This window comes from Onychomys torridus, chromosome 7 (assembly GCF_903995425.1).
Source record: "Onychomys torridus chromosome 7, mOncTor1.1, whole genome shotgun sequence".
Lineage (NCBI taxonomy): Eukaryota > Metazoa > Chordata > Mammalia > Rodentia > Cricetidae > Onychomys > Onychomys torridus.
In genome coordinates this window covers 106,297,692-106,320,114 of record NC_050449.1, presented here as the reverse complement: position 1 = coordinate 106,320,114, position 22,423 = coordinate 106,297,692, and the positions used below count along the sequence as shown (strand labels likewise).

The 22,423-nt window shown below is 38.7% G+C and overlaps 1 protein-coding gene across 34 annotated transcripts in view; it reads right to left on the bottom strand.

Annotated features, from left to right (window-relative positions):
• Clasp2 (cytoplasmic linker associated protein 2) overlaps positions 1–22,423 on the bottom strand; it is a 198,664-nt gene that overhangs the window by 49,189 nt on the left and 127,052 nt on the right. For 6 of the 34 annotated variants that reach the window (XM_036192030.1, XM_036192036.1, XM_036192031.1 and 3 more), the window contains 10 exons: positions 21,822–21,839; positions 19,273–19,374; positions 19,093–19,119; positions 16,197–16,223; positions 12,580–12,750; positions 10,023–10,130; positions 5,909–5,971; positions 4,904–5,010; positions 2,537–2,560; positions 1,085–1,329 (listed from right to left, as the gene is read on the bottom strand). In XM_036192030.1, coding sequence (XP_036047923.1) covers positions 1,085–1,329; positions 2,537–2,560; positions 4,904–5,010; positions 5,909–5,971; positions 10,023–10,130; positions 12,580–12,750; positions 16,197–16,223; positions 19,093–19,119; positions 19,273–19,374; positions 21,822–21,839 — 892 coding nt within the window. The remainder of the gene's footprint in view (positions 1–1,084; positions 1,330–2,536; positions 2,561–4,903; positions 5,011–5,908; positions 5,972–10,022; positions 10,131–12,579; positions 12,751–16,196; positions 16,224–19,092; positions 19,120–19,272; positions 19,375–21,821; positions 21,840–22,423) is intronic. The other 28 variants (XM_036192037.1, XM_036192044.1, XM_036192058.1 and 25 more) reach the window with 11 other exon arrangements.

Genomic DNA, 22,423 nt, shown 5'->3' with positions numbered 1-22,423 from the left:
CTGTAAGCTCAGAAGTACAACTGCCTCTGCCTCCTAGAGTACTGAGATTAAAGGCACGTGCCTACATGCCTAACCTGAAGGTAGGTTCTTAAGGAGTCAACAGCTATATAGATTTAAAACATCACATCAACAAGGACAATAGAAGATGTAAGAATGAAGCAAACTAAACCATTAAGAGAAGTACGCTAAGCCAAGCAGTGGTGGCACATACCTTTAGTCCCAGAACTTGGGAGGCAGAGGCTCTGTGGGTTCGAGGCCAACCTGGTCTACAGAGTGAGTTCCAGGCAGCCAGAGCTGTTATACAGAGAAACCTTATCTCAAAAAAACAAACAAACAAAAAATGAAAAGTACTCTACCACTCTACAATCACATCTTACTCACTTTGAATTCCAAAATTACAAACATATTGACCTAAACTGTTTTGAATAAAAAGGTGTTTCTTGTTTTTGATTTTTCTCTAGACAGGGTTTCTCTATATAGCCCTAGCTGTCCTGAGATTCACTCAGTAGACCAGGCTGGCCTCAAATTCAGAGATGTGCCTGCCTCTGCCTCCTGAGTGCTGCTGGCATTAGAGGTGTGTGCCACAATGCCTGGCTAGTTTGTTTTAAATCTCTCTGTGTGGTGCACTGCCATGTGTGTGAATGGGCTCATGTGTGGAGGTCCTCGGTTGCCAGCTCTTGCCTTCCACCTGTATGAGATAGGGCTTCTTGTTTGGCTGCTGCACACACCAGACAGCTGGACTGTGAGTTCCAGCTGCTCTCCTATCTCCACCTTTCACCTTCCCACAGGAGCACTGGCATTACAGTGCATTGCTGCATCTGGTTTTGCATGGTTCCTGGGGTCCTATACTCAGGTCCTCACACTTGCATAACAAGCACTTCACTTAGTGAGTCACCTCTTAGACCTCAAAGTTTTGCTCTAAAATTAGCTAGAGCAAGACAATTACAGCAGTTTTAGTTATAGTACTAATGGCCCTAAAGGAGGACGGTGTGGGAAAACCTTTAACACAATTTCTGACACATTTTACAAAGTCAAGTCGAAAGGTGCTGGCCTGCTTGAAAAAGTATTTCATGACACTTCTCACCTTAGCGTTCTCTGGTTTTTTAACAAGTTCTGCAGACCCAGGAGGCCTTCTTTCCTCTCTGACCAATTGGAACTAGCACATCTGTTGAGGACCTCTGCCACGTCTTCTGTCTGTCTCATGTAGGTAGGAATACTACCATTTCGAGAACTATAGGAGCGTTCTGAACACGCGCTAGAAGCATCGCTGTTGGCATCATCATCTGAGTGCATTCCATATGACTCATATCTTCTTCGAGCAGGTTTTTTCTGTTACATATCAAGAACTACATTAGCAGTAGTTACAAACATATGGGGTATTTCATAGTGTTTATTCAACACAAAAAGACTGATTTCTGTCTTAGATCAGTGGAGGGCATGCTGCTAACCATTGTAAAGATAAAATGTCAATATTTAGTTTTTGTTCAGGAAGGACTTTAGAAGTTAGTAGAACATGAGCTGTTTAACTATGAAAGTAGGTACAGAAGATGACTATGTGTGAGCTCGGTCATGTCAAGTGGGAGATGCTCACAAGTATAGGCTTTCTCCTTAGAATGGAAAAGCAGGAACACAGACTGTAAATACAAACTGTACTAGAAGTAGGCGTTGACAAGAAGAAAATACCACCTTTAGAGAGGAGTAGAACCAGGGTTTTCTTATGTAAAACACCATGCTCTTGCCTAAGTACCTCTTCTTCTCTATTTCTCTTGCCATTTCCCCTTGTTCTAACCTTTATGCTTTCGAGAGAAGTAAAATACCATGAGAGTGGTATGCTCACTACGACTTTTAGGAAGCAAGATGCTTTTGTGTCCCTAGAGTTTTCCCAATGTAACCTATGTCCTGTAGCTTATTATGTAAGAGAAAGCAGTCGAGGTTCCTTTCATTTCTTGACTGTAAGGTCTATAATTTATGCAACTGCCCATTATTCCTTTCATATTAAAAGTGGCTCGTTTGAAATTTTCCTGGAGAAACTGGAAAAAAAAAATGTATGTGCTCTGATACTTGGGTTTGGCTGGGGAAAAGGGGAGCTACTACCATGAAACACACTAAGGGTAGTAGGAACTCAAAATTTCCAAGCATCTACAGATGTTAAAATCTTAAAGATACACTATCTTAACATAAATAATCAAAAGGTTTTCCAAAGCTGCTACCATTACTGACTCTCTCATATCGACCTACAGACACTAACTCAATTTAGAACGACAGTATCTATTCAGGTGGGCTCCAGGACAGTTCAATTAAAGACTCCAGTATAAACAGCTCACCTCATGTATAAAAAAAAGTAGCACCTTCCCAAAACACTGTGTTCAGTCAGTATCCCCCATAGACAATCACAGTGACAGAATAACAGATGGACAGCTAAGAGTTTTATTACTTCCACTTTAATTTTTTATAGATGACTATTATCTGTTAAATTGATGAAGGAGAGAAAAAAGTTATGATATCATAAGATGTCAGAAAATAGTGATGTCTATACCTTAGTCCGTATGTCTCCTAAGAGCTGAGAGCAGTCAATTTTTAAAGAGAGAAATTGAAAATAATGAAGAACATTTTGCTAAACAGCACAGTGAACTTGGCATTAACAATGCCCACGATCAAAAATATTCAGTTTTATAACATATAGATAACAAAGAACTGCTTAACCAGGTTGTACCTTTAATCTTGTCAGTATCCTTCAATTAAAAAAAGAAACACCTAAATTACAAAAACATTTCTACCAACAGTTTCCTAAAGAAATTCAAAGTATTCTTATTATTTATAGCCTCTTTGCTACTTCTCAATTAGACTTTATTTCTCCAGGTATAAATCTGGTTTAGTGGTTGGAAATTTTCCATTAACTTGATAGTTACATCTGTGCTAAGCAAATGATGAGGTTTACCTGGTCTATATAGTGAGTTTTAGGCCAGCCAGAACCACACATTGAGAATTTGTCTCAATGGGAGAAAAAAAAGGAGGGGTGCTGGAGAGATGGCTCAGGGATTAAGAGCACTGGCTGCTCTTCCAGAGGTCCTGGGTTCAATTCCCAGCTTCTACATGAAGCTCACAACCATCTGTAACTCCAGTTTCAGGGGTTCTGATGCTTGCTTCTTCTGACCTCCACAGGTACCAGGCATGCAGATAGTGCAAAGATCCACATATATAAAAATAAATTTTAGAACAACTTTTTGGTTAAATATTTCTACATAACTAGAAGCTACCATCTTTCTTGCTTGCATAAACAGCAACTCCAGAATAACCAAGCCAATCCTTAAAACCATGCAAGCAAAAGTTCAATGGCAAATCATTAAACTTAAAAAAAAAAAAAGCAACCTGGAAAACATCATTTGGGAAACAGAATAAGGCATAATAAAAACTTAAGCCAGGAGGTAGTGGTGCATGCCTTTCATCCCAGCACTCGGGAGTTTGAGACCAGTCTGGTCTACAGAGCGAGTTCCAGGACACCCAGGGCTGTTTCATGGGGAAATACTGTCTTCAAAACCCAAAACCAAAAAAACCTTAAATCATCTGATTGATTAAATGCCATCAGAAAATGTGATCAACACATCCCACATTCAGAAGAACAGAGCCTCTAATTATATTAAAAACTCTCACAGCTTGAGTTAAAGACAGAAAGTCAACATGGTTATTATCACATGTGACGATATGCAATAAATCACAGCTATTACCAATGAATATTTTAAAAATGTGTCTTTCACGTCTACAACCAAAAATAGCTTTTTTCACTATACTGGTCTGTTTTTTTTTTATTTTTTAAAGCTGAGGGGCAGAGTGCTAGCTCAGTGGTGTGCTGCTCGCCTGAGATGTACAGGCTCCTGCACCAGATGGAACCACCAAACACAAGGGTGAGGCCTTCCATAAATTCCAGGTAGAAATTCAGCATGAACAAGGCTCTGAATCCAATGCCAGTACCAATCCTAATAGTCCTCAAAGAGAAAATGAATAAATATTTTGAAACAGAGGATTCCTATCATCATTATTTGAGTCACCTTGTTTTGAGTGCTAAGAACTGAACCCAGTACATTATGCATGCTAGGTCAGCCTTCTACCATTCAGCCACACCCCTAATTGTAAGCCATAATATGAAAGATAAAGTGTCATATTGGACTGACTAGGGGAGTTAACCAAATAAATACCACCCAGCATTTCAAGTCTTCATAATTTTACATAAGAACAGCGTTTATACATATGTATACATACATATGGTACACAGCATTCTTCCTACAAATACCCCAATCCTTCAGTGTTTTGAATCCTCATTTTTTAATATGTGGAGCATAAAGAACCAGGAAAATATCTTAAATAAATAATCAGTCCAGGCATGGTGGTACATGCCTTTAATCTTAGCACTCAGGAGGCCAATGCAGGAGCTCTGTGAGTTCAAGGCCAGCAGGGTCTACATAGAGAGCTCCTGGACAGCCAAGACAGCCAAGACAGCCAAGACAGTGAAACCCTGTCTCCATAACAAAGCAAACCCCTACAAAATCAAGGTAAAGATAACCTTGAAATTACATATTTGTAAGTATACATACAATACAAATGTACTGATCTATTTGCCATACAGTCAATAGATCACAGTGCTTTAAACATGATACTGCTATTATTAAAAATATCAAGATTTTTTGTTCGTGACACTCAGTTAAGATTACTGATCTGGCTTAAAATTCTGAATATTAGTAAGGATTGATCATTAATGTATTACTCTGCTACTTATACTGTCTACATTTTGTCTTCTTAGGTTTAATTTAGAATTTCTCATCCCTTCTCCCACACAGGGAAGGCTCTCTCACATACAGGCTTTATTGACTAGGAAAGTCTACATGGACAGGAAGATGGAGCAAAGTACCAAGGCATCAGCGACCGCTTCCTCCACGTCGGAGCCTGTGTTCAGGACTCGCATGGCACTGACGGAGGATGACAATCGGCTTGACTGGCTGATCCCATATCCCGGACCTAATTCACCAGAAAAAGAAGGAAAACGGCCATCAGATCGTCACAAAAGGAATAATGCAAGGGACTGCGGGGTGGGAGTCAACTCTTAATAAGGGGAAAGGAAAAAAAACCAATGGGACAAAGCATTTTAAAAGCAATATGTATTTTTCTGGGCACAATGAGGTTTTGGTCAAGTGAAAGGGAAAAAGCAATCAGAATTATTGACAAATGAGAAACAAATTTAAAGAACCACTGTTTACTTGGTAGAACAGGGAGACCATGGCTCTGCCAGTACAGGCAAGGGGCTCCCCAAATGAAATGAACCATAAAGTAACCCAGAGCTACAAAGTCACACCAGCAACTCATCACAAGAAAGGCTCGAATTATAGTCTCTCCTTCAGGATAACTGATTTTATTCTTTAGCTAAAACAGACTGTTTAGTAACCATTAAGTGACTACTATGTGCCCAATGGTCTGACGTGTACAGACAAACAAGAGATGAATTCTCACCTGCCCACCAACTGTTTTACATACCTCTGTTTACAATTAAAACACTTCATCCACCATTTTGGTTTTTTTTTTTTTTAACACACATATATAAAGATGAAGTACATAACTGAGAACATAAAACAATTCTGTATTTAAAAATGACACAAGTTATACCAAAAAAAAAAAAAAAGAAGAAGAAAGAAAAAAACCAACCAACCAACACAAAGCAACGCCCATCTGTCAGTTAGAAAAATGCCAGGGCTGCTAAAGGAAGGGTAGTTACTTGGGGGAAACCAAGTGATTTATTCTCTAATAACTTAAACTTAAATAACACAAATTAACTTTAAAATGAATATTATGTGATAGAAACGGAAAGGACAAAATCTGAGATGAATGCAGAGATGATAGTGAAAATGTACTCATCCTTCACCTGAGGCCCCATACACATCGGGGGCGTAGAGGGCACCAGTGGATCTGGAATGGTGTCTGGAGGCTGGAATAACAGGACCATACAAACCTCATCTATCACCACAGAAACAAGGAATAGTGGCAGCACTACTGTCGGCAAGGTGAGTTAGTTAACAGTGGTGTTACTCTTTATAGTTAATGATGGGAGTATCGCCACATATGGCAAATGAACATTAACTAGCATTGCAAGATCAATCCTGACACACATACAAATTGTACCTAAGTGGACAGACATAGGCCTGAAAGACAAAAAAGGCAAGTATTCAAATGGAGGGAAATGTCAAAAGTACAAGCATGAAAACAAAACAAAAACGAACACTTGTAGTAAAAAAAAAAAAAAAAAAAAAAAAAAACCACTATGGTAGCTAATCATAGTCTCCTTTACTCTCGAACACTCAGTGAGAGTCATTATTTCAATTTTATAGGTCTGAATTTTTGTGCCTTTCCATTCCTATGTTGAAATCCTGACCCCGAATATTAAAAGGTAAGTGGTGTCTCTAAGAGATAATCTGGTCATGAGAGCAAGGTACTCATAAAGGAGACTCCAGAGAACTAAGCAGTTCCTTCTACAGAGGACATCACCACAAGATTCATGAGCCAGAAGGGCCCTCAGTGGACAATGGATGGTACCTTCATCTTGGACATCTCGGCCTCAAGAACTGTGAGAATAAACTCTGGTCACTTCAAAGTACTGAGTCTATAGCATGTTATAGCATGCTGGACAGACTAAGACAGATGGGATTAGAGCACAGAGGCTGATTTATGTGATAAAAACCACACCTGTAAGTACTATAACTTAGGATCTGTATTCTTTCAAGACCTTTGTTTTCAGAAAGTACACAGAAAACATTCAGATTACTAAAAAAAAAAAACATCATTGACTTCACTTATGTTAATGTATATTTTATTCATTACATCTGCATTTGGTAATGGACTATTGAAAAATGGAAGCTATGGGCATCAAAAAATATCAATGACTTAATAAAACTCCTTAAAAATCTGTAATCAATTTCCCCAAAATACCATTTTACAACCTAAACTTATCATACTTTGGCATTTTAGACATCTGTTCACATTTTGACAGTACATGAAGCTGATTCTTGTCTTACATCCAGAAATAAACAACCACATAAATATTTTAATGTTTAATGAAATACATAGCTTTCATTTTAAATTCATCCTCCTCAGTTGTATTAGTGAGAGCTGCTAACTATTTTTTGTAACAGGAATCACTTTTGCCTTTCCTACAGGATGGCCTTCAGAAACAGTAATTCCATCAAAAAGACTGAAGGGAAGAAGGAGTAGACAGAGAATAGTGCACAGATAGCTACTAAGTATTAAAGACCAGTACTAATAAGCCAGTAGATAACCCTACTACCCAGTTTTAATATTATGTAAGGGAATAGTCTAATGTGGTGAGGAACTGAGTCATGATGTGGCTTGTGGCTGAAAACCTTTGAAAACTTTTCAGGAGTCAACAGTTCCTTTGGTCCAAGACAGTAAGTAGGCAGTTTCACACCTGTGGCTACAATACAGACAAGGGAGGTATCACACATATGGCTACAGTTTACGTAAGAAAGAGGTATCATGTGGGTGGTTATAATATACATAAGAGGTATCATACCCATGGTTATAATATAGAACACTTTTCTTAATTCTTGGTTCCTGAACTAATAGAACTGGAAGGGGTAAGTTCCAGAGAAGTGGAACTTTGCTCAGCTTTGACTTCTTGCATTTTCAAACCTTCACACTGGCCTTGTGCTACTGGGGCTGTGTGACAAGTTATAGAATCTATGTGTTGAGTATAAATATTCAGTCACAGAGGACAAAACGATTCTATCAAGTCAGCATGTGTAGGAAGAACTACAGGGTTCAGAAAATAGGAATGGTGAGGATTGCCTAACCTCTGGGTTGCTACCCCTGTGAAACAAACAGGACTGACTGATCAGCCCCCTGAATGCTGGGATTCAGCATATGCCACCACATGGGTTGCTGTGCACTATTTTTATGTAAATAAAGAGATTACAGAAGCATTCCTGAAAACTGACCTAGAGATTGAAAAAATCTTTTAGCATCTTTATCCTAAATAGAAAGTTCATTGAGAATCAGGAAATAGCTGCCTGTAATAATAAATCTAAGTAACTTGTCAAATGGAGGCTTTTAAATTAAACTAGAGTGTTAATGACCTAGCTAGGTATGGCGGCATAACCCTGTAATAATAGATCTAAGTAACTTGTCAAATGGGGGCTTTTAAATTAATCTAGAGTGTTAATGGCCTAGCTAGGTATGGCAGCATAACCCTGTAACCCAGAACTCAGAAAGTTAAGGTAGGAGGATCAGGCATTCAAAGCTAGCCTTGGCCACATAGCTAGCTTAAGGCCAGCCTGAGCTATATACGGTGCTAACAAAAACCCCAGTATCTTTCCTTAAAAAGTGCTGTTTAGAGTAGAGGACATAGCTCAGTGGCAGAAAATCTAGAATGTGAAAGGCCCTACATTCAATTCCCAGTACCACACATTTCTTTAAAAAACTGGATTACTAACCATGGTTATAGTTTTTGTTGTTGTTCTTATTTTTAAAGTATTTTGCTATGTTGCAGGCTGACCTCAAACTTCCAGGGCCTATGCCTCCCAGATGCTGGGATTTCAGGTGTGTGCACTGTGCCCAACTAACCATGCTGGTCATTTTGTCTCCCTCTCTCTCCCTGGCTTCCTGATATTTTATTTAATCTTACATGTACGGATGTTTGCCTACATCTACGCCTCTGTACCTGGTACCCTTGCTGGCCAGAAGAAGGTGCTGGACCCCAGGAACTAGAGTTACAGACAATTATAGTCACCAGGAAGGTTCTAGGAGCTGAACCTGGGTCCTCTGGAGGAGCAGCCAGTACTTAGTACCTCTGACCATCTCTCTAGCCCCATGCTTACCTTTTTTTTTTTCTTTAACTGAAGTACTTGATTATATATTTTCTGCAATCTTAAATTATTGTGCAAGCTTAAGATGTACAGAAACACATTTGGTTTCTTCCTGACACATTTCCTTTCAGTACACTATTAACATTATGTAAATGCATATAACATTCAAGTCTGAGCATCCTGACACTGAAGTGTAATGAACTGCTTTTAGGGTAAGCTGAGGGAGGAAAAGAACAGCCATAGCATGGTGATGGAAGGGAAGATGGCCATGGTAACTGAATGCTTGCTGTGGGCCCAGTATTGCCTTTCAAGCATTTTGTTGTTGTATACAAACTTCCAAACGTTCCTAATTCTTATATACACTATTACTCTTACTGTACAGAAAAGGAAATCCACGCATGAAAAGGGTAGAGAGAAAAAATTCAAACATCCTTAAAGCAAAATATTCTGCTTCTCCAGTTATCCTGGAAATATTAAGGCCTTAAAAATCATTTAATTCTTTTATAATAGAGGCAAATACAGTATTATAATCAAAGATACAAGACAAAGTATAATCAGAAATAAGTTTCATTTCAGTGACACAGCATTAGCTACATGTAACTAAAATATAAAACACTATAAAATGTCAATCCTTCCCTATGATGAAAAGTTCATGTTATTTTGTGGCTATCTTTCTAGAAAACCATATTAAATGACCTAATAACTTAAATGACTAAGTTGAAGTCAATTTTTCTGCTTAGAAGGTATAAAATTTATTTAATCAAACCAGTCTATACTTTATTTATAAGTAAATTAATATTTAAAACATGTTCTAATTTTTTGAATTTTTTGAATTCAAACTTCCTTTTTTTGTCTTCTTAAAGAGAAGTATGTAAATGTAAGCCAGGTTGGTTTCATTTATGGTCTTGACTCAACCTCCCTAAGACAGAAATTAAATTTGATATTCTGAGTTTCTATCTAGGTGACACTGACTTGATTGTCATTTAAGGTAAGTTACAAAGGCTAGCCCCATGACTCAGTGTATTCAGTCCTTTGGACTCTCTCCTCAGGATGAGAGGTTCTCTGGTGGAGAACCCTGAATTCCAGGAACAGGGAGGTGTCCCAATGGTCACAGCCCACTCCCTGGAAGGCAGTGTGCCTCCCACCTGCTCAGACACTTACCAAGGGGCTGGAAAGAGCGAACTGGGCTCGTGTCCCTGCTGCTCTCTCGACTGGCTTCCCGGCTACAGCCTTGACTCACACTGGGTCGAGGGATACGACTGCTCCGGGCTGACGTGCAGCAGCAGCAGCAGCAGCAGGAAACAGAAGGCAGAAGTTAGTTCTTTCCAAACATAGTTTCAGCTTTTCAAGAACTGTTTAATAACAAGTTGGTTTTGAGACTGAAAATAAATTACTTGTTTATTCTTTTCCCTTTGAGACCAAGTGTCTGGACCCATGAGGCAGACTAGTCTCAAACTCACAATGTAGCTTTCAATTAATGTCTTTTTTCACCCTTTATAAGCAAAAACACAAAATATGAATACAGGAAAAAAAAAGTGCCAGAAAAATCTGAGTACTGACTGAAGGTATAAAAGAATCTAAACTGGGCAGTGGTGACACACCTCTTTAATCCCAGCACTAAAGAGGCAGAGGTAGATGGATGATCTATGAATTCAAGGCCAGCCTAGTCTACAGAGTGAGTTCCAGGACAGGCAGGACTATACAGGAAAACCCTGTCTGGAAAAACCAGAAAAAAAAAAAAAAAAAAAAAAAAAAGTAAGAATAAGAAGAATCTAAAGTTATGTCTGGAAAACAAAAGGAAGCTAGTTAGTGAGGATGAAATCCCAGAAGCCCTTGGTGTTACAAATCTGCAGATTTCCTGAAGTAAGTCCCCAGCTCTTAACTGAATAAAAACTTTTTTATGTAGTGACAAAAACCTGGACTCCTAAACGTAATTTCTGAGGAATTTATTTGAGAAAGTGTATGAGGCTAAGCAAAAGAGTAAATCAAGAAAAATAAGATGAATTGAAGGATGAGTTCACCAATCTGGGAAGCAGTGAAAGGGACTCTCAGACTGACAGCCCTACAGAGGACCAGGCCACAGCCCACACAAAGGAAGAAGCAACTCTAAGGCAAGAAGTTCTACCCATCATGAGTTTTACTGAGAGGACAATGTCAGTAAGGATATGAGAAGAAAATATGGCTCTTTCATAAAAGCTTGAAAAAAAAATACAAAAAGTCAGAAAATGTTGGGAAAACACCTACAGAGGCCTCACTGCAGACCAAAGCAGCCAGATGTGGCCTGACTTGAGCAACTGGCAGGGCTCTGAGTAGAGTGCAGTAGGATGTCCCTTCCCACACTGCAATGTGGTGGTACTGTGTTCCCCGAAATATTGTGCACGCTAATAAACTTATCTGGAGTCAGAGAATGGAACAGCCACAATATTAAACATAGAGGATAGGCAGTGGTAGCACACGTCTTTAATCCTAGCATTCCAGAGGCAGAGATCCATCGGGATCTCTCTGTGAGTTCAAGGATACAGCCAAGCATGGTGACTCACACCTTTAATCCCAAGAAGTGAAGGCAGAAAGCAAAAAGGTATATAAGGTGTGAGGACCAGGAACTAGAGCCCGGTTAAGCTTTTAGGCTTCGAGTAGCAGTTCAGCTGAGATCCATTTTGAATGAGGACTCAGAGGCTTCCAGTCTGAGGAAACGATTAGTTGAGGAACTGGCAAGGTGAGGTAGCTGTGGCTTGTTCTGCTTCTCTGATCATCCAGCATTCACCCCAATACCTGGCTCCGGATTTGTTTTTATTAATATGAACTTTTAAGATTGCTGCTACACTGCAATACACAGCACTCAATGTCCTCTTAGGAAAAGGTGGATCATGGCAGACTGTCCTGGTAGCAAACTTTACTCACAACAAAATAAATACTTTTTATAATATTTTTGTCTTTAAAATAATTTCTAAGAGACAGAGTCTTGCTATGTAGCCCTGACTGACTTAAAATTCACTATACTTCTGCCTCTGCCCCAGGCTTAGTCACTATGCCCAACAGTTCACAACCTAAAAAACGTATTTAGCCAGCTGTGTGGTCACAAGCCTTTAATCCTAGCACTCGAGAGGTAGAGGTAGTTGGATCTCTGTGAGTTGGAGGCCAGCCTGGGCTACAGAGTGAGATCCAGGACAGCCAGGGCTACACAGTGAAACCATGGTTCAACAAACAAACAAACATCAAAACATCCAAAAAATAAAATTATTTATGTGTGCATGTGTTTGAGTGTTAAGTGTGTGCCACATGTGTGAGTCCCTACAGAGGCCAGAAGATGGTGCCAGAATCCTTGGAACTGGAGTTACAAGTGGTTGTGAGCTGCCCAATATGGACGGTGGGAACCAAACTCAGGTCCTATGAAAGAGCAGCAAGTGCTTTTACCCACTGAGCCATGTTTCAACTTTAAAGTCATCTTATGAAGCAAATGCAAAGTGCTGAATATTATTAAAGTTATCAAGATGGCTCAGGTAATTCCTGTCAACCTCTCTTAGTTTGATCCCGGAACTGGTAGAAATAGAGAATGACTCCTACAACTTGCCCTCCGACCTCCACGTGTGCTTGTGTGAGTGCTGGTGTGCGCACATTTCAAGATTCAATTCATACCATACGTTTCAGCAACCGCGACTTTAATTCTCCTTGAACTTCCAAGAAAGCCAAAGGTGGCACCTCACACACAAAGTCTTACCCACTGAAAGCCTAGATGGGCTGGCCTCTCTGCTGCAGCCCTGGCTCCTTGGTATCTTGCTTCTCTTCTGTGCTGAAGCTGAATTGACCAGGACTCGTTGAGCACCAGAGCTCACAGTAGAGAGGGCTGTTGTGGTTAGAACTCTTCCTGGAGACCCAGAACGGCTGCCAGCTAAACAGGAAACACATATAAAAATATGCAAACATTGATGCCATGGGAACTTGCAAAAAGACCAGAAAACTGTGGCAGTATGTCAGGTTCTAAGAGCAAAGAAATGGACTGAGGAAGATTTATAAACACACATAACCTGCTGTGGAAAATGTGCTCCGTATACTAGCACTGAAGAATAAACTACTCAAGCATATGTTTGATAATGGCAATATCATTGGGATTTAAAAAAATATTTCTTTGTATTTTATGTGTATTAGTATTTTGCCTGCATGTATATCTGTGTGAGGATGTCAGATCTTGGAGTTACAGATAGTTGTTAGCTGCCATGTGGGTGCTGGGAATTGAATCCAGGAACTCCGGAAGAGCAGTCAGTGCTCTTAGCTACTGAACTAAACTATCCATCCAGCCCCAGTACTGGGATTTTTAAGACCAACAGTAAAAGGATTCCCAGAGAAATCCCATATTTGACACTGTGTTTGATATGGTTAAGATGCTCTGTGAAAAGCATTACTTAAAAGGATGTAAATTCTACTACTACTATTATTTGTGCTATGTAGAAAACAATGACAACTTGCTTTTTCTTAAAATAATTTGCCTCATGAAATATTTCTGGGCATGGTCAGATGGTGCTATTCATATTTTTAAATTTTACAAAATTAAAAACTATGCTGCTTTCCAATTTGGTCAGAAAGGTTCTTTTTGCAGTGGGCAGTGATTAATGCAGAGACTCCTAACTGTTCAAAGAGCTTAGAATAAGCACCCATGAAGTGCTCAGCTCTACATGGGACTTCTCTATTAAGCTCCCTGATATATAAGTCTCAGAAAACATTGCAGAAGGCATTATGGAAAGAAGGTAAGGGGTGAGGGAAATAGTGCTGTGAAATGCAGTTTGGGGACATGACTTAACTACTATATTCACTAACTCACAGCAGCTTAGGTGACCTGCACTTGACTCATCTAGTTCATAGCACAGCATCGATGGAGGAAGGGCTCAGGAGGCCCCACCCATACCTGAAGAGCTTTTGGCAGTTGATGGCTAATGGGGAAGGGAGAGTCAGTTTTCTTTCCCCATGGTGTGGACCCTAGTAGGTCACCTCCTCACACATACATATGCTGGTAGCATTAATAGGACTCAGCCACTTATTTATTTATGGTTTTTTTTTTTTTTGGTTTTTTGACACAGGGTTTCTCTGTGTAGCTTTGCGTCTTTCCTGGAACTCACTTGGTAGCCCAGGCTGGCCTCGAACTCACAGAGATCCACCTGGCTCTGCCTCCCGAGTGCTGGGATTAAAGGCGTGCGCCACCACCGCCCGGCTTTTATTTATGTTTTGTTAAGGTGGAAGGGGAAGATAAAGGGACTGGGAATAAAGGTAGGGGACACTGTATAACCATATACATAGTATACAATGTATGAAGTTATTAAAGAATAAATAAAAGCACTAAATTTAAATTAAATGTTGACAAAACTGGGCCAGCTGAAAAAGAGAATTTTGTTTTTGCTATTTGAAGGCAGAGAGCCCTTGGTTGGCCACATTCTAGGACACACAAGTACTAAGGGTAGACCAGAACTCCCAGGGAAATGCCAAAGAAGTCAGAGATATAGTCAGGGAGATAGAGAGGGAGAGCCAGAACAACTCCCAGAGATCTGGGTATGGAGTAAGCAGCATTAAGAGATGCATTTTAGATAGGGAATTCTTGACTATTTTAGGTTGGTCTAGAATTTGAAACTATCCTCCTGCTTCTACCCCTAAGTGCTAGGATTGTAGGCATGTACAACCATACTTGGGAAGAAACCCATTTTTAAACTAGAAACACATGGGCTCCCTTTGTTAAAGGGGATGACTATGTTGACTGAAGTGCTTTATGTGTATGCTGAATAAAAAAATGGATCAGACAGCTCAAAGATACAATCTAACTGAATGGTAATATTATAGAAAAGTTAAACTTGCATTTAAACAAATCTTCAGGGGAAAGGTTTTCTCTTTGGTACCCACATTTACTACACTGTAAATCACTGCTCATCTCATTTCCAACCAGCAGATTAAAGAGTCAAATGCTAATGGGAATGAGCACTGGCTGTCAAAAGGGCACTGTGTACAAGGCAGGCATTTCAGAGGACTGTCTCATCCTCCTACAGAAGTTACCATTTTAAATTATAGCGAGCTGTCTTAAAGTAACTTGAATGGGTTCTTGGGAACTTTCAAAAACAAAAGCTTTCTAAGCTCCTGACTGTGCTACTCTGTGCAGGAGGACACACACGACTGAGCTGGGTGTGGTCTGCTATGGTCCTTATTGCTATGTTTTCTGGGCACGGTTTGCTTAATCCAATTCATATTCTTGGTTAGCTCTTAAGTGTCATTAGCACACACATACAAAAAATATATTCCACCGGGGATAGCAATACTATAAAATGAAGAAGCAGTGCTTCCTGTGACAATAAAAATTTACTTATTGAGTAGAAGATTTCTAAATTATTGGGAAATTATTTGTCTATTTTAAAATGATAGTTCACTCAAAAGTTTCATGATGTTGCAGGTGAAGAATCTTCAAATCTGGTTTCTTTCTCCTTTGAAGGATATCTGAGGCATCTGTTTTCTCCATGCAATATCTAAACTAAACATACACACAAAAACACCCAAACACCCAACATGCCACAAACTCACAATGCAAGCGAGGCCAATGGAAGTTATGAGAAAACTCGCAATGATATAGAAACTATAACGAACTGAGCACATCCAGTATGAATTCTGTTAAAACCAGTAATACACATGTGTGGGTGGAGGTACTGGTAGGAAAGACTAGAGAACTCCATGAAATGTGGGTCTATTCAGCAGACATAAAAGTGCAGTTTAGAAGCGTATTACACTTTGCATTCACTGAAATGGTTAAAAGTGTGCAAGTTCAATCTCTAGATACTTAAACACAGTCATGCCCTCTCCTTAAGGAATAAAGTTGGCAATACTCATTTCATGTAAGCATATCTTCTCTTCTCCTGGGAGACTAGGATATTTCCAGCACCTATAACTCGGAATCATTTATACCTAAAATTAAATACCGAGTCTCTTTGTCTAGCAGAGTCACCAGAATTGAAGAAAAGGGTATGATCACCCTAGAGAAGAATATGGAACAAAAATGTCCCACAAGCAAAACTTGAAGTTAGATAACTATTTTTTCATGTTGCTGAATTTCAAAATGTTACTATGGGTCCCTCTCTTCTTAATATTTACATCTGTAGAGTCAACTTGGATAATTTAAATTTTTTAGGGCCTTCACAGTATTAGAAAGACAGGCTAAAGAGAACTCACGACTAGCAGTTTTTGCTTCAGTACAGTCACAGAATGGTGGAATATTATCAAATAGGAATTTCTGCTGAATAGACCTCATTCCTGTGAATGAAAACAGGTGAGCAAACAACAGGTGCACACATCAAGTCTATAGATTCTTACCACCAATGGTATTAGCAGATTGTGATCCTGAACAAGTGTAAAGGCAGAATTAGGGTAAGGGTTATAATCCACCAAGAGGGGAGGAGCAGTTTAAAATGGATGGCAGATGGAAATAACAAAGCTTTAGTCAGTTCTCAAGAAAAAAACAAAAACAAAAACAAAAAAACCTAACACAAAAAAAGAGCAAACTTTAAAAAAATCCCATAGCACAAATGCCGGTCACAAAAGCAGCACACTTAACAGTTTGTACAGCTGACACTCATGTGCAAAGCAGACGAAATGAAAGTGCAAAGTCAATGCACACTCTTCAGCTTGTCCATTAGGGGAGTCCCAAATCTACGTCGGTAAATGTTTACGATTTTGTTATTAAACATTTAATTGGAAATTAGATATAGGAACAAATACCACATCTTATAGCTGAAGAAAAAAGGAGATGAAAAAGCTACGAATTTAATCTTTCTTACGATTCACAAAAAAGCAAGAGGTGGGGGGAAGGGAGAAGGCTAATGACAGGCTGTACATCATCTGTACGCCACCAGTCACCACCAGAGCGAGGAAGGACACAGTTCTTCTTAAAGTAAATCTACAAGTCTCTCCATTAGGTCTGCTTTCTTTTTTTCTGGTGAAGCTCAACACACCTGCTTGGATCCAAGAAATATTCATTCATTCTCCCTCTCTCTCTCTCCACTAGATGAGAATACAAAACCATGCAAGCCCTCATGAGTCACTACAACAAAGTGAAGGTGGAGGGCATAGTAATACTCCTATCCAAATAGGTTGTGAAGAAACTTGCATACAAATCACACATCTTTTTAATCAAGAATCTGAAATGGACACATACTCACTCAAATTAATAAGCAAACAAATAAAATCTTTCTAATATGATCTAAGACCTGACTGATTTTTATAGTGGGAATGTCTTTAGATCTTAAAGTCCTCTGAGGTTTAACAAGTCAAATGTAAAATAATTCTATTTTTCACCAGTGATCTGAAGTTGCAATGATTGAAAAAGAGGGCCCCAACAAAGGCGAAGAAGTCAGAAAATTATCTCACAATTAAGTTTTATCCTTAAACCCTGGGCCTGGACAATTTGTGATTCTCTTTAAGGTTTAAACATTCTAACTTTAGTGCTTATGTCTGTTTCATGAGGGCAGTAAGAATGTCCGGGTATAGAAATATGTAACAGCAACATGAGTTTCAGTTTTCATTTTATTATGAATAATAACAAGGACTATCTTTTTTTTAAAGGCTAATTTATTTATTTATTTGATGTGTGCTGGTGTGTTACCTATATAGACTCTGTGTGAGGGTATCGGATCCCCTTTAGAACCGGAGTTACAGACCATTGTGAGCTGCCATGTGGGTGCTAGGAACTGAACCCAGGGCCTCTGGAAGAGCAGCCAGTGCTCTTGCTGAACTGTCTCTCCAGCCTAACAAGGACACTCTAATCAGGTAACAGTCATGGCAGTTACTCTCTCAAGATGACATTGTTTTAACTGCATTAAATATACTCTATTATTTGATGCTCATGACAGTCTTATGGGGTAGATGCTATTATCTTTCTCCTTTTATGGGTAGGTACAGAAGAATAAAGTAACTTTAACCTAGAAGAGCCAGGACTCCACCTTGGGCATTATAGTTCCAAAGTCTTCCAACTTTACTATAGCACAGACCAATCAGTGATCAGATTCAATAGTCCGTGGTAGTATGTGAGACCCTGTATTTCTAACCGGCTCCCAGGCTATACTGATGTTGGTCTGGACAGTACTCAAGGAGAAGGGAGGCTACATTGTTAATTAATGTATTCTAAGAATCACTCCAAAAGCTCACAGACTCACAGGAGAATGTGGCATTGTCATCCACTTTTGATCTGTCCTATGACACATAGGACCATGTGTCATCCTGGCTATCTATAAGTAGTCTTCATTTGGAAAACAAATTCTACCAAATCTTTCCTCTTAGTTTAGGACTCCTGTGGAAAGCTCCTAATGCTAGTCTGCTGGGCATTCTCATGCTGGAAAGAGGGTGTTGTGAGACATGGACTCAAGGGCCCTAGTGTCTCTCTGAGCCTTATTCTCCATCCTGCCTCCACCCCTGATCCCAAGATCCAGGAACCAGGCTAATAAAACAAATGGGACATCTACAACCTGACAATCATCTTTAAACCTATTCTTTTAAGATAATTAATTAGGTTATACAGAAGAACCCTAATCATTACTTCTTCAGAAAAACTATCTGATTTTAGAGAGAGTGCTGAGGACAATCTCTTAGTCAAGAGGGAATGGAAGAAATGATTTCAAATTAAACATGCCATTATATATGGGTTACTTGTTTGAAAATACAGAAACAGATGATTCATTTTACCTAGTCCTAAAATTGTGCTTTTTAATTGTTTTTTTTTTTTTTAAGGAACTCAGTGACCAATGAAACAGTAAGAACATAAACCTCAAATATCACATTATATTTGCTAGAATTGGTTATTTCAGCCTATTTTTTTCTCTCATTTAAGTCAGTATATACTTGCCCAAAACACTGACCAAGATTTAAGATGATTTAACAAATTTTGGGGAGAGTAAGAAGAGACTACTTATTTCTCTTTGCATAGTGTCTGCTAGATAGAAATATCTTTTATCTAATACTTAGAAATCATTTTGCCTCTAACGGCACAATTTTCCACACCTGCAAGTTTCTGAGTAGAATGTGAACCTTGACTTGAAAGATTTGTGTCTAAAGTATCTCCATGCAAACATCTGTATAGAAGATGAAGATTTTCTTTCTAAATGGTGGATCAATGATGTGGCCCTACTAATATAAACACAAGACAACACCCACTCAAAAAAACAAAAAAAAATCCCAAACATGCACAACAACTGACCCGAAACATTGAAAAAAATACCTTCATTTTTGTCAGGTGATGATGAACCTAAAGACCAGAACAAGAACTCAGTATGTAGCTTGTTGCTTTTAAAATCAGCTTTGAATTTATCCACTGCTCATCTCCTAACACAGTAATATAAAGAAACACATCCTTCCTAGCAGACTGACGAACACGGAGAGACTGATGAGCAGTACATACGCTGGGACTGAGACACCATTTTTGTCCGGCTTCTTCCTCTAGAATCAGTCTTGGCATTCCCCACAGCAGCAAGTGGTGCAGAAAGCTTGGCTCTCACTCGACCTAAGGAATAAATATTAACAGAATTAAAATATTTCCTATAATAGTATTTAGTATTAAGAAGGGGGATCTCCACTATTTTCAAGTATTTTTTAAAAAAACTTCTGAAATCAGGCAGCCATTACTTATATATTATACATCTTTTAAAAATGTAAAAGTACGGGGCTAGAGAGATGGCTCAGTGGTTAAGAACACTGTTCTTCCAGAGGTCTGGGGTTCAATTCCCAGTACCCACATAGTAGCTTACAACTGTCTGTAATTCCAATTCCAGGGGATCCAACAACCTTACACAATGCACCAACGCAAATAAATAATCATTAAAAGAAAATCTTTCTTTCACACAGATTCTTTAAAAAAAAATGTAAAAGTACACAGTTTAGGGTCTGCTTTCTGAGATGGCATTTCACCTAGGCTTATCTGGAATTCCTTGGATTAGGAGATTCTTCTGTCTTAGCTTCCAAGTATCTGGAACTACAGTCTGTATATCACCAAGCCCACGTATATACTGCTTTATACATGTTCTATGTAACAATCAACTCAAACTACGGAAGACTTTCATCCTTAGTTTGGTATTACTAATGTAGTGGTTATAACTAATTACGCTGGGTGTGGTTGTAAGCAACTTTAACTTTAGGAGGCAGAGGCAGGTGGATCTCTTTTTTGAGTTCAAGGACAGCCTGGTTTACATAAGACAAAAACAAAGCAAAACAAAACTCCCCCAAATTTCCAGTTTTTAGGGAATGAGATTGTTCTCAAATATGCCCCATAGTTTTCAACAACCCCAAGCAATCTTTTTAACTGACAGTGTACTTCTAAAGAGGTCTGCAGAAGAGATGCCATAGCCAAGTTATCTTTTTAGATCAGATGGCAACAGGTACAAAGGGATGTGCTCACTCTTTTCTCCTGACAAACAATTTTCCTAGGAGGAATTCAGGAAGGAGAGTATATATTGCAGAGAGCTGGTACTTCATCTCCTTTTCTTCCGAGATGCACTCCTTTCTCCTCTACCTCCACCTCATGCCCTCTGTAAAACCAGACTACAAATACCCTCACTGTATTTCGAGAGGTTTGGGGGGAAGGGGGAATGGACAGGGACTCTGGTCCTGCTGGAACTCACTATGTAGATCAGGCTGGCCTGAGACTGACTGAGATCTGCATGATTAAAGACATGTGTCAGCCCTACCTGGCTATTTCTAGAGCTCTTGAACTAAAGAAATTAAGTTCATCAAACTACTATCTGTGTAAGCTGCCAGTAAGAAGAACCAGTGGCAGTAAAATCTTCACTGCTAGGCACTTTGGTGCTCTCCAGCAAGTCCCAAACAGATCCACACTGATGTTGAACACAGTTAAAAATAAAAAGTGTTTAGAATCTTTTAAATAAGAAGTACAATTTGTAGGAAATTCCAAAATTCTGACTAGTGCAATATAACCACATTGATTAGAAAAGAACACACTGAAGAGCAGGACTTAAAGTTGAAGGCCTGAGTGAGGTCAGAGGAGTGGGAGGGGCTCATGGGCTCGGCCTGAGTGCTGTCAGCTGCAAAGCCCTGGGAGCCCACACTGCAGCCCCAGCCTTTAGGAGTCGGCTCTAGTGGGACAGAATGTCCTCATAACTGAAGAGCAGTGCAGAGAGACCTAGTGATTATTTCTGAATAAAGAATTCATCCGCATTCTAGCCACATACTAATGCTTTAAATTAATAAGTGCTGAAGTAAGCTGCCATTCATTCTCGGTATCAGAATTCACATTTTTAGAGTACTTCAATTTAAACTTAAAACAGAAAACTATTTTAAGCACACCACATAGTTAATAGTTGTCCATGTCAAACTTAGACAAAAAACATCATGTTCAAAACAAAAGGCTTTAATGAGAAAACTCTCAGGAAAGATAAATATAAAAATTGACTTCATTTCTACAAATTCAGAAGGAATAAATATTTTTTGAAGGTGAATTGACTCAGGAAAGTATATGCAACAAGTAGTTATATTCTCAAACCCAATTTGAATCAGGGACCAATTACCTAGTCACTGATTAAAAAATCAAAAGATACATTTCAAAATAGATGGAATAAAAGTATTTGATGTCCAATGATAAAGCAGAATTCCTACAAAGCAGAAATGACTTGGCATTAACCTTTTTAAAAGCAAAAATAAAAGTATTTTTATTGTCATTACTGGGAAAAATCAAATTATATATAAGATATTATTAAACATGTTAAGCAATTATGTTTTTCTAGCATGAGATGATCCAAGATATAAAGCAAAACTGCATGATGAAGAATTAGAAAAAAATTCACAGACAATGAACACAACCAAATGTGGAATGCAGAAGCTGTCACAGCTGGTAAATGACAAAGGTCTGTAGATAAATGAGCCTGTTTAGTTTAAGTCCTACCAATGAAAACAGTGTGGTAGAGGTATTTGTGTTACTAACAAAATATCACTTCTTACCATCTTCAGATGCTGTTCCTAAATAAGAGAAATAAAACAGTATTTCAACAAATTCTGAAAATGCTACCTGGCAATCCCCTCCCCCAAGATTCATGTGAAAAGGTAAAAGCAGAGTATAACTTGTAGTTAGATATGCTATAGCCTTGAAAACATTCAAATGACAAAAAAAATAATCTGACAGAATTTGATTCACAGCTCACACCAAAAAAACGTAAAACCAGACAACTAAAAATAGCAAAATTCTTTGTGAACACCTCTTTATTTCATTCTTAAATTTTAAAAGGGTAGAAGAAATCTGAGAAATTAATTACTTAAAAACAATGTAAGTCTTTAATTACTTTTCCTTGCAAATAAAAGTTTATATAGACTTTTTTAAAGCAGAAATCTTTTCTGTTCATTTTCAAAAGGTAACCCATAAAGGAACTAGGGGGAAAAAAAAACCCAACTGGCTAGTGTAGAAATCAAATCCATGACCTAGGTTTCATTTGCCTAATTTTTTCAACAAAGCACATGCAAATTCAAAGACCCAACAATAGTCCTCAGCTGTTTACTCAACAGAATTAATTACAACGTGTGTGCAATTTGCTGAAAATGTACAAGTA